This window comes from Camarhynchus parvulus, chromosome 2 (genome assembly GCF_901933205.1).
Source record: "Camarhynchus parvulus chromosome 2, STF_HiC, whole genome shotgun sequence".
Lineage (NCBI taxonomy): Eukaryota > Metazoa > Chordata > Aves > Passeriformes > Thraupidae > Camarhynchus > Camarhynchus parvulus.
The window spans coordinates 146,426,800-146,443,687 of record NC_044572.1 but is presented as its reverse complement, the minus strand read 5'-3'; the positions used below and the strand labels follow the sequence as shown (position 1 = coordinate 146,443,687).

Here is a 16,888-nt window from a genome sequence, read left to right as displayed (position 1 = left end):
GATTAGGAAACAATCTGAATAAGATATTCTCTTATCCTCCTACTAACAGTGAGGGCACCTGTTTAATAGGATCCTTCTGTATTTTGATTATGATAATTTGAATTAACATAAACACTGAATTAATCACTTTTTAATTAGGTTAATTATTTATAATAACTAAGTTCCAGCATTACTGAGAAGTTCATCTTCCCCCTGCATTCGCTTTCATTATTGTAAAACCTTTGTGGATGCATAAATTACTGCCAATGGATTTGAAAAGCAGAATTTGCTGGTTTGAGGATGATTTTCCCAACCGGTTATAAGGACAGTTCCAAGGAGCCTTTGTGTTTGTTTTAGGGTACTTACACTCCAAACCAGGGTACACTTATTAACCCACCTATTGTCTCTTTATTGCTGTGACATATAACTGATTTAAGATACTGCATTTCAAGTTTAATTTTCAGTCTTGTAATAGAACTATCCCACCATATGCCTGTGTGACTGACACACTTCCCCTATACACTTATGTTTCCTTACAGACTTTCTTTAAGTATTTTCACATGCACCACTAACCTGAGCATCATTTTCCCCACCATAGGATTTTGCCTATTAACTGCACCAGCATTTATTTCAGAATCACAGAATATTCTGAATTGGAAGGGACCCACAAGGCTCATCGAGTCCAAGTCTGAAGTGAATGGGCCCTGAGGGGATCAAACCCACAACTTTGGCATAATTCGCACCATTTGCCGACCAACTAAGCTAAATATTGTTTTTAGCATTATCAGCAGCACAGTTTCCATCAGTTACCATTTAAAGACCATTCCTGTGTGTTAGATTTTTCCGACTGATGCTCTGTGTACTGTGCATCACACCTCCTCGTGGCTGACATCTTTTCCCTGTACTGGTGTGCTGTACTACTCATTGGATGTTCTGCTTTGTGCCAGCCACTCTTGGCTGCAATCTCCTGAAAGTGTTCAAACTTTTTGAGTTTTCCAGCACTGGTTGTTATTTGGGTCTGTGCATTTTCCCACATCCCGTTAGCAGCATTTATTTTCTGTGCCATGCAGTTTTTTGGTCAGACTCATTTCCTTTTCGATGATTTTTTTGGCTTTCTCTTTTCCAGTTCCCTCCCCTATTAGCTTGTCAGATGCAGTTTTAACTTTCATGTCTTCATTCTAACATTTTCATTCTGCTCTGAGCAGTGTGAAACTGCATCAAGGGAGGTTTAGGTTGGATATTAGGAAAAGGTTCTTCATCCAGATAGTGGCCAGACACAGAAACAGGATCCCCAGGCAAGTGGTCACAGCACCAAGACTGACAGAGTTCAAAGAGCATTTGGACAATGCTCTCGGGCACCTGATGTGATTCTTGTGATTGTCCTGTGCAAGATCAGGAGCTGGACTTGATTTTTTGTGGGTCGCTTACAACCCAGGATATTCTGTAATTCTATATTTGCAGCTTGTCTGTTTTTGTCAGCCTTTTCTAACTCCAGACCTCTACAGACCAGCAAGATTTCCTCTACTTTTGACTCTGCTTCCATTGGCCTGTTCTCTGATAATGCACCATGCTGAAGTGCCATCATCTATATCTGGTTTGTTCAGTTTGGCTCACAAAAGAATTCTTCAATGGACATTCTCTGTTTGCAATCTTGTGCCTTTCAATTTTTCTGGGGAACTTTTCTGGGGATTCAGGGGTTTTTTCAGGTTTGTCAGCCATGGCACAGAGCTTAATCTCTTTTCCTGTCTCATTTCCACCCTTTTGGAGATATCACCAGCTCCACATCCTACAGCATGCAAGAAAATGGGTTCATCCCTTTTTGTCTCAAGGCACTCTGATACCATGTGGACATGATAGCTGTGCTTAATCCTTTCCAAGGATTTCCATTTTATTCACTCTCTCCTTGCATGTCTTTTCACATAACTAAGAAGTCTTTTCCTATATTCTTTTTTTAAGAGATCTTTAAATACTCAGATTACGCTGCTAGTGCCATGTTCATATTTCAGATCCCAAAGCAGAAGGCTGTCAGTGAGCCCTATGGCACATATTTATAGCTGTGCTACTAGTCAGCATGAAAGACATTTCTGAACTGTCTTTTCTGTCTTGCTTTCTGATCCAGGATTATTCTCATGGCTCAAGTTTTTGCTTTGCATCACACTTTTTAGAGCAAGTTCTGTGTGAGTCTTCCTGAACAAAGTAGGTCTGGGAATATAGGATCTGTGTAATTGTTATTTAGCCATCCCTCTTCCCATTTGCAGAAGTGGCTGAGAGCACAGTGGAGAGGATGCCAAAAGCATGACCTGACAGCATCTGTGAAAGGGAAGGGACTTTGGGAACCATGCACAGTTCTCTGGATTTACCTTGAAATTCTGGGGAAGAAGGAAGGCTATAAATTACTAAAATGATTATTTATATTTACTCAATTTCCTAGAAGGACTTCTGGGGAGAAATGTGAGCTAAACATCTTCTTCAGATAGTGTCTTCTCTTTGTTCTTACCTGCAGAAGGTTTAGTTCCTCAGGAAACAAGATTTCATCCATGAAGTTCAGTACTACTTCAGCTCCACTTTAGGTCCATTTCAGTGTGTGTTTAATTTTTGTCTCTTAGAATGTCAAGGTAATTGAAGGGTTTTTGCTCATCCAGAAGCATTTAATGTGGACATAGAAAAAGATAATCAATATATTTTCCCATTATTTCTCTCTTCTAGCAAGACATACAGGATTTAAGTACTAAGTGAGACTCAAGGATGAAATTCAAGTTTTCCCTATAGCTACAGTTGTGGTGTATCATGACATACAGTGCTCTTCAGTCATTAATCCCCATGTCCCCATCTGTGTAAATAATGCAATGAACTGATTGGCAAAATGGAATAACCTGAGACAAGGTGGCAGAAAAAACACCCCTTCCTGGCTAAGCATTTGACCAAATTTTAAAGGAACTTCCCATATGGAAATACTAGACAGTCTCAAAGAGTAGCTCTTGCTGAGCCTAGACTGATTGAAAGCTACTACTTGTACCTTGATCAGCATCCAGATGTTGATGCAGCCCAAAAAGCCAGTCAAGTCCTGGGCTGTATCAAAACCAGCATGGCCAAGAGGTCAAGGGAGGGGATTGTGCCTCTCTACTCCACTCTGGTGAGACCCCACCTGCAATGCTGTGTCCAGCTCTGGGGTCCCACAGCACAGGAAGGACATGGAACTGTTAGAGAGAGTCCTGAGGAGGCCACCAAGGCGACTGAAGGGATAGAGCAACTCTCTTACAAGGAAAGGTGGAGAGAATTGGGAGTGGGAGAGAATTGGGTTGAGAGAATTTTTTCACCGGAAAAGTGAAGGCTTCAGGGTGACCTATTTGTGGTCATCCAGTACCTGAAGGGAGCCTTGAAGAAAGATGGAGAAGAAGGTGTCCCTGCCCATGGCAGGGGGTTGGAACGAGATGTTCTTGAAGGTCCCTTCCAACCCAAACCCTTCTATGACTCTATGAACATCCTGGGTGGCAAATCTGGAACCATCCAAGAGAAAACCCCATGTGGGACTTCAACAGAATCAACAAAGCTGAACACAAATAAGATATTTTTAGATGGTCAGCAGAAACTGTGCCTTTAGAAAAAAAATGATCAGGTAGGACAGCTTTTGTATGTGGTAAATTCTGTATGCTCTTTAAGGTGCTCAGTATGAACAGAACATGCACTTGCTTGAGTGATGACACAGGTTGATGGACCAGGTGGATACAGGAATTCAGCAGAAAATGGTTTGGGGAAATGTCACTGAGTATCCTTAAAACCCCTCTGCAAGGATCCTCACAGTGCAGATTATTGTCACCATCTGAGCTGTGGCCAACTGTCTTGTTCAAAATATTTGGTTTCCCAAGTGAGCATTACTTTATGCAAAGATTTTACAAAAAATTTTAGACATGCTTTTTGTTTTGTTTTTAGCAAACTTAATTCCTTGTAAATGACATGTTAGAGATGCGTGCTGAGGGGTGGAGGTTGTCCCTTTTCCTAATCCTGCCTTTCTGGACATAAAATTCCAAGAATGCTGGTAACTTCTATGCCTTCATCTCAAGAAAACTGATACCACTACACCTCAACAAACAAAAAAACAACCAATCAACCAAACAAACAAATTGATATTGCTTGTTGACAGGTGCCTTCAGAGATTTAAAGCTTCATCCTTCACACCAGTAAAGTTCATAGTGTTTCCTATCACCAGAAGACAAGCTAAAGCAATTCCAGTCTCTGTGTGACTCAAATGAATTTAGCAAAGGTTTGAGAGAATTTTCAAGTTTCAGATATTTGGAGAAGTTTGCTGTCTGTCACATGGAAGGAGTAGTGCTGCTCAGCAGAAGAAAGTGAAATGTGTGCTAGTCCAGATCAGTCAGCAGAGTGCAAGAGCAACCAGGGGGTTATTGTATAATAATTTCACAATATTTTTCTTTTTCTTGATCTGTAGGGTGTACCTGGAAATCCAGGGGAAAGAGGACCTCCTGGAAAACCTGTATGTAACTTCATTTCTGTATTATATCTTCCTTTTAACTCAGTTTCCACCTGTACACCTCACCTCAGAAGTGCACTTGGGTGCTTTTCCACTGTTGTTTTTCCCAGTAGAGCAGTAGAAAAAATACTAAGACCCACTAAAGGTTAAGTGAAGGCTTTGGAATGGTATGAGAACAACTGGATATTCTGCATGTAAATAAAAGCCAAAATTTTAAAGGCACTTCCTTAGCACCACTGTACAGTACCAGCAAGAGCTCATCTCAGGTTCCAATGAAAAGCATTGGTAGGGTAGGGTGGGAGGTACAAGTTTGGCCCAGTGAATCCTAGACAGGACAAGGAAAACCAGTGAGAATCCAAGAACATGTTCAGGAAAAATTCTCATGTCTTGATGCCTCTTAAAATTGCCTGAAATAATGAATTTCTCATTCCACAGGGTTCCCCACCCCTGCTCACTCCAGAGGACATAAATCTCCTGGTAAAGGTAATCAGCCTTTAGTGAGTGTGGGAGTTTATGTCTCTGTTTGATTCAGACCTAACACTCTGTGATGGGAAAGTGTCTGAACTACAAGTGCAAAAGGTGTCTTTAAACACTCTTTCAAAGCTCAAGAATGACAAGTCTCCTGCTTGCACTGGTATTGGGACACGAGCTCACAGTGGAGATGAAAATCCCTTCCCCAGCAGTGAAATGACCTAAAAAGTTCTCTATAAGATCTCTAAGACTTTGTCAGCTCTTTCTGAGGCATGCATTCCAAGGAGAGATACTCATTATCAAGTTACGTTATCTAAACCAGAAAATGGAAACCATTTTAATAAAATGTTGGATTTTTTTCACATACACCTTCAACAATGACTGGAGTAATTTTGGGTAGTTGTGGGTGCAAATTTTGTTTGCATTGTGAATCTAAAAGGATGCAAGTATTTAACCCCAGAAGTACTTGTGATTCAAAAGTGATAATCTGTCTGCCTTTACTCTCCATGTGGAGAATTTTGTGAGAAATTAGTCAATCTTTGATAGATGTTAACTGAAAAATCTCTGTAGATTTACATGGGCTGAGTTGTGAGGTTTTTAAGCTGTCTTAAACCTGGCAAGAAATCTTTTCTTATTGATTAAAATAAACTAAAAAAATTACCTTCTCTTACCAGCCCTATTAACCAAAGGGCCCTTTTAAGATTGCTGCTGTGAAATTACTCTTCATTGAAGAGCTTTCTTTGTTTTGTGGACCCCAATATAGTTCTGGAGGTTTCACTGTAAGGTGTTGCTTGGGACTTCTGATCTGGACAAGAGCAAGAGACTCATTCTTGGGTACAGGATGTCACTTTGATGTTCCTTCCTTTGCTTCTGTTATGGTTAAACACATTTGTGCATTTTTTCTGCTTGGTATTTTTTCACTCCTTACTTCGTACAGAAAGCAGCACCTTAAAATCCCAGATGAAATTAGGGCCCTGCTATTATGTGTGTTTCTCAAGCACTTATATTGTAAATAGATAAATATGCACGTAGGCACTGGGAGTCAGAAGGACAATTTACCCCACAGTTTTGCAACAGGTTATTGACAGAGTTGGGTGTTGTAGCAGGGGCTCCTGACTCTCCGCCTGATGATCTGTTTTGTATTATGCTCTTATGGGCAGGATTCCCCCTTTACTGATGGGAGTCTGCCTTTGAAATGGAAATGCCGTAGATGGATTCAATTTCCTGAGGATAGCTGGAATGTAAAGACTGCTGAGATCATGCTTCAAAAATATTTGGAAGGAGGGAGGTAGTGATTCTCCCTGATAAAATTTGGCCAGGACACTGTGACATTCACTTGGTCTTCACAAACTCCATTGGATGAGTTGTCCTTAGCCAAGCTGGCAGCTGAATAATTTCTCCTGCAGAACCCTTTCTGACATTGTGTTGCACCTGATTTTTCCCTAGAAACCTGCCCTCTAACACAGATCTTTCAGCCTGGAGCAGACAAAAGCTTCTAGTGGTCTTGTAGATTCAAATCAATGTTTTTCTTGATAATCTTTCTAGTCTCCCTGACCTCCCCACCAGGAAGAGCTTTTCCTTGGTTTCTTGATCCTGGGTGACCAATTAGGACCTAGAACTGATAGGAAACTTCCTGTAGAAGCAGGTATGAGCTCAGCTGCTGACCCTCACTCTGCTTCACACTGCCCTCACTGGTTCTTCAAGGCAAATTCACCCCAGTCCTGAGGTAAAACAACAAAGGTTTAAGAATTATAAGAACACTACAATGCTGCATTCATAGTGGGTGTCCACAGGGTCTGCTAAGTGCCTGTAGCCTATTGCTGACATGTTCTCCCATGTTCTCTCCCAGGATGTGTGCAGTGAGTGCCCTCCTGGCCCTCCAGGACTGCCAGGCATCCCAGGTTTCAAAGGGGATAAAGGTCTTCGAGGACCACCAGGGAGAGATGGTCAGGATGGGAAAATGGTAAGAGAGCTGAGGGAGTCACCATGCCTGCATCTGTTGGAACCTTGCTTTCCTATTAATATGGTTGATGGTTTCTCTATAAGATGATTAATTTTTGTTTCCATAAACAACCTGCTGAATCCTTTTTAGAGGCCTGTGGAGTCAATGAACTAAACTAGTGTTTATCTCTACCTCTTGTGCATTGCAGGGGATTGCTGGTCCCAGAGGTCCTCCAGGCCCACCTGGGCTCGATGGGCCAAAGGTTGGTTTTCTTCAGTTATCTAATGAAAACTTATTTGTGACTAATTAGTCACACTAACTATTTTGGGAGCAGGTTATCCAAAGAAGTTGTGAATGCCTCATCTCTGGAAATGTTAAAGGCTAAGTTGGATGGGGTTTTGAACAACTTGGTTTAGTGGAAGGTGTCCCTGCCCATGGCATGAGGGATTGTTTCACTTTAATAGTGTCTTCTACCATCCCTTTGTTCACAGAGACAGGCAGACACATCTAAAGGGCCTGATTCTTGGTGTTGAATTTCATTACATTGATGGATAGACTTGAGAGTAAGTTTCAACTCCAATTAGGTGAGAAAGAAATTAAAGCCTCAGCAGTATCCTGTACCTCTCCTTTTTGAGTTTGATGTCCTGGAATCACTTAAATTAAGGCTGCAATGGGCTGCTGGGCCCCAAACACACCACCTGCTGTGGTGGTCTTAACCAACAACTCCAAGTATTTCATGAAATATACAGGAAAAACTTCTTCTTTTAGCTATATGGTGCTGCTTCATGGTCTAGGACATAGGTGAACATAAAACTTCTGTTGTTTGAAGTATTCAAACATTAATGTCACATTTCAAGCATTTCTCATAAAGAGGGCTGCCTCCAGTCTGCTCACAATGCCAGTGCTTGGCCACAGTTAAAGCCTTTACAACTGCCTAATGTGAAATAAATCAAAACAAATCAGTGAGGGAGAGGTAAGGTGATTTAATGATTGACCACAGTTTCCTCCAGACATCCTTTCACTACCGACTTACTGTTTAAAATAGCTCCTGCTATTTTAACATCTTTATATTTGCACTTGTTAGAGTGCAGGACAAGGTCATAGAGTTTCATTAATTAATTTCATATCTTGCAATTAAAAGTGTGGTGGGGAGAGCAGCACAATCTTGAAAGTAAACATAGAGTTGATCAAAATGAAAGTATGTTCCAGGATAAAATTTACAAGAGAATTAGTAACCCATAAGGCCAATACCTGGCAGAAATGCCAAGCAATCTGAGACATACCACGTCTGCTGCTTTCTTATATTTCATAAGAAAGCAGAAATTTAGGGAGAAAAATGGATAGTTAGGTGAAATAACAGCATAAATTTCAAACTTACATGTGCATAAAGTCAAAACAAGTAACTGATAAGTAGTCTAACTTGAATTAAATAAAAACAGTTCTCAAAAAAAAATGTATTTGAAGACCCCTGGGAAGGAGCAAACACAAGGTCAGTCTTTGTGGCTTTTCTGCATATCTTATGAGGATCCTTGCAATGGAAGACCCAAATTGCTCTGCACTTTTGACTCTGTGGTATATTGTCCTTACCAAGCTATTAGGTTCTGCTCTGAAAGAAGAACAGTAGAACTGCAGATCTTTGCTCATGAGCAGCTTCATTCCTTCTGGCCACATGAATTAGAGCTCCTTTATTAATAAATAGCAGCCCTCTTTCTCCCCTTTGTCTCCTAGCTCTCATGTAGCAAACCAGTGTATTATTTCCATGGCCAGCAATTCATTATTGCTCTGTGCATTGTTCACACCTTGTTCAGCTTTACCTCAGTAATTTTCAGTGTCTTGTCTCACTGTGAGCACTGGTAATGCAGACATGCACATTTGAGTCAGCTGTCTCTGCCTGTGGCTCTAGAACAGAAAGAGAAAGAGGGGAGCACTTTCTGGGCATGAATTTTCTGTCTGCACCTTAGAAATGCTGGTTTTATTGCTGTTGTCCCTGAAGGGTGTGGGCACCTTTGTTGGGCCAGATGATTCTTTATCAAGATGTGATTTAGTGAAGTGCCTAATAACCTGCCTGGTCTTTAAGGACGTGTAATTCCTCTTTATGCCTATGATAATAAAACATTAAAAACCAGCTATGCTGGCTCTGCTCAGAGGCCATTTTCCACATATATTCCTGGCTCCAGCACTGGTAGTGAAAGTCTAGAGAAGAATTTAAGAGGAGGGCAAGGAGGGCTCAGTCCTGATTCTTGAGTTTTATTCTTGAATGTCTAAGTGCTTTATGAGAGAGGTCAAAAAGCTGTCACAACACTGAATCTCATTGACTTTCAGTGGCTGTTTTTTTATTACCAGGGTGCTAAAGGAGACCGTGGCATGACTGGGGAAGTAGGAGAAAAAGGTGAACAGGTAAAAACAGAGTGTGCTTTCCAGCAGTGCTGTCACTGTGATTGGTCCTTCATCAGTAACTCCTGTGATGCCTGTACAAGAGCATCCTTCTCAGAGGCAGAGGAGGAAGATGGGAGCTCTTCATCACTGACAAACCACAAATGGGCTCTGTGAAAGAGTGGAACTATAGCAATCCTCCACAGATTCCATTCTCATCTCCAATAAAAACCTCCCAGTACCATCTGTTTCCTCACCTCTGGACTGGATGCATTAAATTCTCTACATTACCTAACACTTCCTCATTTCCTTGGATAATCCCTAGATGATTTCCAGGAGTTCAGGTGTCCATGGGGTGAAAAAGCCAGTGTCTCTATTTGTCTTAGATGATGAATGTAAGGAGGACCTCTTTTAGGAGGGACTGAGATGCCACAGGAAAGATGAAAATGGTTTAAATAGGAGTAAACTTTCATAGTTAATTTTGCCAAGAGCTGAGTCACTGGTTTAAGGTGCAAATCAGCGCCTCTTCAATGACATTTTTAGGACATTTTAAACAGGCTTGGTTTCCCAACTGACCTCCTGTCTTGTGCAATTCTACAATATCTGCTCTCATCTGCCATTAGCATAGACTAAAATATGCATGGGAAGAAGTACACCTGAAATTTAACTATGTTATTTTTGAAAGGCATGCTTTGAAAACCAAGGTTTCACTTTAAAAAGCCTTTATTGCCTTGTAACCAGCTCTCTGTGAATTGACTCATTTTGGTGTTACTTCATAATAATCACCAGTTAACTTTTATAAAAGTAGATATGTGACTAATGCATAAGGAAAGTCTCTGATTTCATTCTGCAGGGTCACCCTGGAATGCCTGGCTTCTCTGGGGCTCCTGGAAACCCTGGTCCACCTGTAAGTTCCTCTGTTGCAAAGATGGTCCTGTAGTTTCTTGCTGATAAAGGGAGTTGCAAGCTCCATGTGATGGAAAGGACCATTCCCATCTGTCTGTGCAGTGAATTGGCATTTTCCAGTGGGTTCCTCATGATCCCCTGAGTGTGATAGAGTTCCCCACTCATGGTAATTGCTATTTAATACATTGGCCACTTTCCACTGATTGCTTCAACTCATTCTGTAAATTGTTGCTAAGCTTCAGTTGCTCTCTTTATACAATACAAAGATGATGATTAAAAGTCTTCCACAGGGACTATTTAGTGCATGTATAGGTGCTTTTGTGTATGTGGGGTGAGTTGTTAGTCTAGAACTAGCAGATCTAAGAGCATTTTAGTTCTCAATTTTGCACAGTGGTATGAGATTGGATTTTCTCCAGTTTTCATATTGTGTGAGTTACTTTTGAATTAAAAGGCCTTTTATGTGTCACTCTCCACCACAGTCCTCATTCTTAGATTCTGCTCTCTCCATGAATAAAATGATGCTTCTTTGTATTAAAAAATGGGTGATGATTCAGGATCAGGGCTGAGATCGCTTGGCTCTCCTGCTGGCTCTCCTGCTTTGCTCTCTTCAAGTTTGGGGATTTTTTTCTGAGTCAAGGACTTTTCTCTCCAAACCACCTTCCATTGCCCAGAGTCATCACTGCTCATATTGCTGCTTACAGTGCAGTTTGGCTCTGCTGTGCTGAGGGTGTGCCACCTTCATCTGTTCTGGGGATCAGCACAGCCTGAATTCCCATAGCACTGACTAAATGACAGGACATACCAGAAAGGGGAATTAGATTAAAATTCTATATTCAGATGGTATCAGTGCCTAAAGGATGCTGGGTGCTTTGCTGCTGTGACAGCACATGAACTTGCTTTGTGGGTGATTTGAGCTCCCATGAGCATTATTGTAGGAGAAGTTAATAACAGACACATTTGCTGTGTCTCTATTAACCTAATACTGCTACAACTACAGAGCTGAACCAGTGGGATTAAAGCACTTTAAATTGTCCTATGAGACCTCCTGAACAGACTCCCAGCCAAAGGAAAAGTAAAACTGAGCCTGTCAAAACAGACCAAAATGTGATGTCCCCTACACAATTTTGTTCTTCAGCTTTTGCTGACTTTTCCCTCTGTCTGCATTGACTTGTGGCTCCAGGAGTTTGCCTGCCACAGTGTGTGCTTCATAATTTCTGTTCTCCCATAATTGCTGTTCTTCAGGGTTATTTTTGTCATGACTGGCTTTTTCCTATTTGTCCCCTGTTTTCAGAAGGAAGAGCCAAGTCCAAACTCAAATATCTGACTATTTCTGGCTTTGGAGACTGATTGAGTGCAGAGGTTGGCACTGCTTTTCAGTGATGGATGAAGAAATTGAATGAATGTTAAACTGAGTGATTAAAGAAAGCTCCAGAGTTGCCAGCTATGGTAGGGAATGTGTTGACAAACATATAAAATGCATTAATCATTCGCGTTGTTTCTGCTTTTATTTTGTTTAGGGATCAGATGGGGCACCTGGACCAATAGGACCAGCAGGAAACCCAGGAGACATGGTAAGCTCTGAGCTCTGTGCTTGACTGCTGGCTTCACCTAGATTTAGCTCTGTGAAGTAAAGCTGAGCTGGTGTCCATGTATTGTCCTTTGAAAGCTCCCCAAAATATTCAGCCTGCTAGTAGAACCTCCACAAATAACCACAGGTTATTGTTCCAGCACTTTTTTTACTCACCAAATGAAATTCCCAGTTAACCAGAGGATAGTCCAGCCCATGGGACCTCTGTGGAGGGTTTTGTACCTCTTGTCTGTCTGTCCTTGCTATTAACATCTCTTAGCCTCCAGAACAGGATTTCTAAATCTGTTAGGATGCTTCATAACCTGAGGCTAATACCTGAACTCTGTGTGGGGATTATCAAAATATAACCAGCAACCTGTTAAAGGATATCACAGCACAGACTGCTGAGATGCTGGAGCCTGGCACTATTTCCTGGCACCACCAAAAATACCAGTACAGGTATAATTTTTGAGAAGCCCATGAAGAATTTTGGCATTGCTGTTTCATTTTGAGGGTTTTCAGGTGCTACTTTATGGTAATGCATCAGAAAACCCTGGGAGAGACAGGTAATCTGATTGATGCTAATTTCAGTTTGAAAAGTTGAAAATAAACCTTCCCTAAAGAATACTCCCTATTGAGTTGGAACAGTTTAAAACTGTGTAATTCCATTATGAATTTCTAGAGCAAGGTTTCCTAAGGGACAAAGTGCCTTTTTGCAGAGCCATTTCACAACCTGAACTTCATCATAAGTAAACAGTGATGGTCCTTCTGATGGCTGTTATGAAATCAGTGAGCATTCTCAGAGAAGCCAGAGATGAAATGAACAGGCTGGCAGAAATTTCATTTCAAATGGATGATAAGATTGTGACACTGTGGAAGACCTGGAGTGATATTGTCCAATCCTGTGGGGTAAGGGGATTTTTTGGGATGGTCAGCAAGGCACTTCTGGTAACTACTCATTTAAAAGGTATAAAATATGTATCTGCTTCCTGGCAGGCCACCTCATCCAGGAAGTTAAGGATGAAATATTAAATATAATTAAGCTTCAGAAAAAATATTCTGAGTGATTTCAGAGGTTTCTCAATTTGTAAGAAGTCAATGATAATAGTGCTTTTTTATGTTTAAAGAGAGCCATCCATTCTAAAATAGAAGGAGCTCAAGAAAACCTCATAGACTGTGTGATATGGGCTACAAGACCACCTTCTCACAGCTGTCCCATCAGACTCTACATGTGATAAATCTTCATCTGATAGAAGCCTTGGAGGAACTTGCCTGACCCTCAGTGTTTGTTCTTTCTTTCCAGGGCAAAGATGGTCCCCCAGGTCCACAGGGCCCACCAGGGCTGCCTGGACTTCCAGTGAGTGTGATTAAGCTCCTTCTAATTCAGTACATTAAATTATTCATGCACACATAGGTATGTAAAACAAAGAGGTGACACTTCTGAGGTGCTTTGAGAGCCGTGCGTGGTCTGTAGCAGTGTCTGTCATGCTGATGCAATGTCCTTGTTCCAGGACAGTATTTGTTTTGTTCCAGGATCTGCATTTGATCACTTTAAAGCAAAGTGTTAATAACAATGTGAATCAGGACTGTTCATTGCCTGTCTTCTCAATGGAAGAAATACTTTTATACAGAGCACAGGAATCAAGTTATAACTCCATTGGAAGGGCACAGGGATTCAGAGACTGGGACACTGACTTTATCTGAATCCAGTCGGAATTATTTCTTTACACTGACTCAGGTTCAAGTGCATCTTGGGCATAGACTCCTCTCTTCTGGAAAATGTAACAGTACAACATTTGGGGATTTTTTTAATCTGTCATAAGGATAGAGCCAGAGATAATTCTACTGTAAAGTAGCCTACCTGAAGATAATGGCATTACAATGATTTATAACAGTTGGTTTTAGAATCCTGATTTAAGATTGTTGGCGTGCTCACCTTGCTGGAAAGGGAAATATTGCCATATTGGAAAGGGAAAGAGGTTACAGGGGTAGCAGGGAGAGGTTTATGACTGAGCTGTAGAAGCAGGGAGGGTTTTGGAGATTTAGGCAGACATAAGCATGTCAGGATGAGCAGACTTTTCACACTGACAAAACCCCCACCAATCATCCTTGTCAATTTTACTCTGTTTTGCATTTCATTTAACAGGGCATTGCTGGGAATGATGGCAAAGATGGCAAGCCAGGATCTCTGGGGGAGCCGGTAATATAATTTAAAACTGTTTTGTTCAGTCAATCAGAAGCTGCATCCAGTTGTTGTTTTTGAAGCTGCCTATCTATGGACTCCTTAGGGGGAACAAGGAGCCTGTTTGCACATCTGTTTTTAACACCAGAAGAACTGTATTGTCTTGAGTGGTTTATAGGCATGACACATGAGCAATCTTGAAAAGAAACTGTGTTCTTTTACTTTTACAACTACCATAAATACACTAAAACTTAGTGACTCCACTTTTACAGCTGTCTTAAACACTGCAGAGAAAGAAGGTTGTCTCGTAACATTAAGCCTAGTGATCCATCCTTTTGATAGAAGTTTATGGGGCATAAAAAGTTTAGAGGAGGAGTCTTTAAAGAAGCTTTTTTCTGGATTGCTCTGTGACAGTTCTGTTGCCCAGAATTAGAGTTTATATTGGATTTGCTCTACTTGGTCTATTACTTGCATTTGCTGAGGGAAAAAAGCTGAGCCACGAAGTTGTCAGCTAAAAGGCAATGTTATTAAATTTGGCAGTGAATGTTATTTCTTGCAGCTGTGTGTGTTAGATGAAGAATGTGCTTCAAGTATCAGGCATTGCCAGCCTCTTCCTGTGACTTGCCAAATGGGACTTGGTGGTTCTGGGAGCAGCCAAGTTCCCCGGCATTAGGACAACTGCTAAATAGAAGAGTGCTTGTCACAGAAGCTGCAGATAGTTTGTGTTTGCACCAACCATCCCATTTCTACGTGCAGATGCTGATTTTGCATGTGCTGATTAGGTGTTGGTGCAGCTCTGACACTGCAAATCTGCACCAGTCCAGAGCTGTGAGGTGCCTCAGGAGCTCAGTGTGCAGGTGACAGTGCAGCTTGAGGTGTGTTTGGGAATGTCTGTCCCTGCTCTTCTCCCTGCAAACTCAAACTCTGCTGGACAAACCCTGGGCACTCACAGTTCTCAGTGATGTTATGTCTAAGGGAGGGGACTGGGAGGTTTCCAGCAGCAGTGAGATGGACCTGGGGCTCTCTCTAACACGAGCATTATTGTTTCCCACAGGGAAAGCCTGGAGAACAAGGGCTCCCAGGCCGGGAGGGTGCCAGAGGATTGCCGGTGGGTGCTGCTCTGAAGGGTTCCACCACTCAACCCCCTGTACTGTAGGCAGGGAGCCTTTCTTGGGCACATGAGGTTCTTTACTGATAGAAACATATAACCAGTCCTGGCATTGTGACTAAATAAAATATGTAAATAAGCAACAACAATAGAACACAGACATTTCTGAATCCTTCACATTGGAGAACAGTAAATCCCTAATCTAGAAATTAAAGCATGTAACCTCATGCCACTCCTCCACCAGAAGTCACAGCTGTAGCCCTTGTGTTCTGTTACAGGTCCTCTGAAAGAGTGGGGACAGTAGAGTTTAGGGTTCAATAATATATTGGCTGGACACACCAGGGATACACAGAGCACAGCCTTGGTTTTACAGCTTAAGGAGCTATGGAAAACTTTTCCTCTGATGTGGCCCTGCCTAATTACTCCCTGGGACACAGGTACTCACTCTATGCTGATCAGTCCCCAGTAACTTTTGGCAAAACTGGAAAGGTTATTAAATGAACATTCAAGCTAGAGTTTTCTTAGTCTTTCCTGCATCAGGGTGATGGATAATTATTGATTTCATTTCCTTGTGTAGGGTTTCAAAGGACAGAGAGGAGATACAGGTCCCCCAGGTCCCCGGGTAAGTAACAGGTACCTCATGCACAATCCTTTGGAGAAAGATTGTGGGAATTGAAATTGCCTTTTCTGAGGCAGTAGGTAAAAATGATGACAGTGTTTCATGTGGCTGATGAGAGTGTTTTCAGCTATGGGCCACATCTATGGCACAGAAATGACAGCAGCTGTCTTCATTCCCTCTGCTGAACTTCTGATTCCAGGGCAGGTGAGGCAGCTGGTAGAGCTGAATCCTCTGATGCTCCCTTTGAAATACTCCTTTGTGAATAAGTCTCAAGGATGCCTCCATACCACATCCTTGTGGTAAAAATGCTGGCAAAGTGAGGACCCCTACTGCACTTGCTGGACACGTGCTAGCTCTCCTACACAAATGCTGAAGAAGTGTAAAATAAGTTCAAGTTCAAAACTTACAGAAAAGTGAATAGAAATGTCCCTTTGACTTAGTTTCCTGTGGGTCATAAAACCCAAACCTCAAGTCCTGCATGAAAAGTTGTTCTCCACTCTGTTTGGAGCTCCTTGTTGTAAAAGGGGGAATTCAAAATTGAATGTTCTTCCACCTAATCCTGCCTTTTTTACAGGGAAATAAAATTCTCTGCTTTCAGAAGCTGATGTGAAAAATCCAGTGCTGGAGATCCTCATCTCTACCTCATTATGATAGCTTCTGTATCATGAATGTGTTGGTGGTTTTCAGTGCCTGCAGTAGCACTAGCAAATAATTTGCTGGAAAGCAGAGCACTGTCTTGTGCATCACTTACAGGAGATGTTTCTGAGTTATTTTTATAAGCTGCATGTCATATAAGATGAACGAGGCTCTTGCTGGCTTTAAAAAATTTTTCACTGAGCTCAGTCACACATTGCAGAAACCCCATACCACTTCTAGTGGTGATACTGGTCTGAATTTGACCTTGAGCTGATCTCTTCCCTTTTTGCTGAATTGCAGGGGGAGCCAGGTGTGATGGGTCCTGCTGGTCGTGAGGGGCCACCAGGGAAGGATGTAAGTGCACTATTTTGAGCAGAAATGAATCTCCTTCTCCCTAACAAATGAAAATTTTAATTCACAGTGACCCTGACCTGAAACAGCTGCAGAAACTCCAATAAAGGGTGAATTACTGCAGGGAATGATTTGTGTGAAGATCAGTAGGGGAAACAAAGAATTAGAGGGTCTTTGTCACTGCTCAGGTACTGGCACTAAAATGTCAGATATATCTTTGGATAAGCAGAGAAAGCAGCACTGTGCAAAACCCAGGCTGTGCTTG

The 16,888-nt window shown here is 41.7% G+C and overlaps 1 protein-coding gene across 1 annotated transcript in view; it reads left to right on the top strand.

Moving 5' to 3' along the window:
* Positions 1-16,888, top strand: part of COL22A1 (collagen type XXII alpha 1 chain) — a 232,260-nt gene that overhangs the window by 195,648 nt on the left and 19,724 nt on the right. The window contains exons 44-55 of the mRNA XM_030943927.1: positions 4,427-4,471; positions 4,904-4,951; positions 6,789-6,902; positions 7,090-7,143; positions 9,225-9,278; positions 10,108-10,161; positions 11,678-11,731; positions 13,031-13,084; positions 13,874-13,927; positions 14,964-15,017; positions 15,595-15,639; positions 16,573-16,626. Coding sequence (XP_030799787.1) covers positions 4,427-4,471; positions 4,904-4,951; positions 6,789-6,902; positions 7,090-7,143; positions 9,225-9,278; positions 10,108-10,161; positions 11,678-11,731; positions 13,031-13,084; positions 13,874-13,927; positions 14,964-15,017; positions 15,595-15,639; positions 16,573-16,626 — 684 coding nt within the window. The remainder of the gene's footprint in view (positions 1-4,426; positions 4,472-4,903; positions 4,952-6,788; positions 6,903-7,089; positions 7,144-9,224; positions 9,279-10,107; positions 10,162-11,677; positions 11,732-13,030; positions 13,085-13,873; positions 13,928-14,963; positions 15,018-15,594; positions 15,640-16,572; positions 16,627-16,888) is intronic.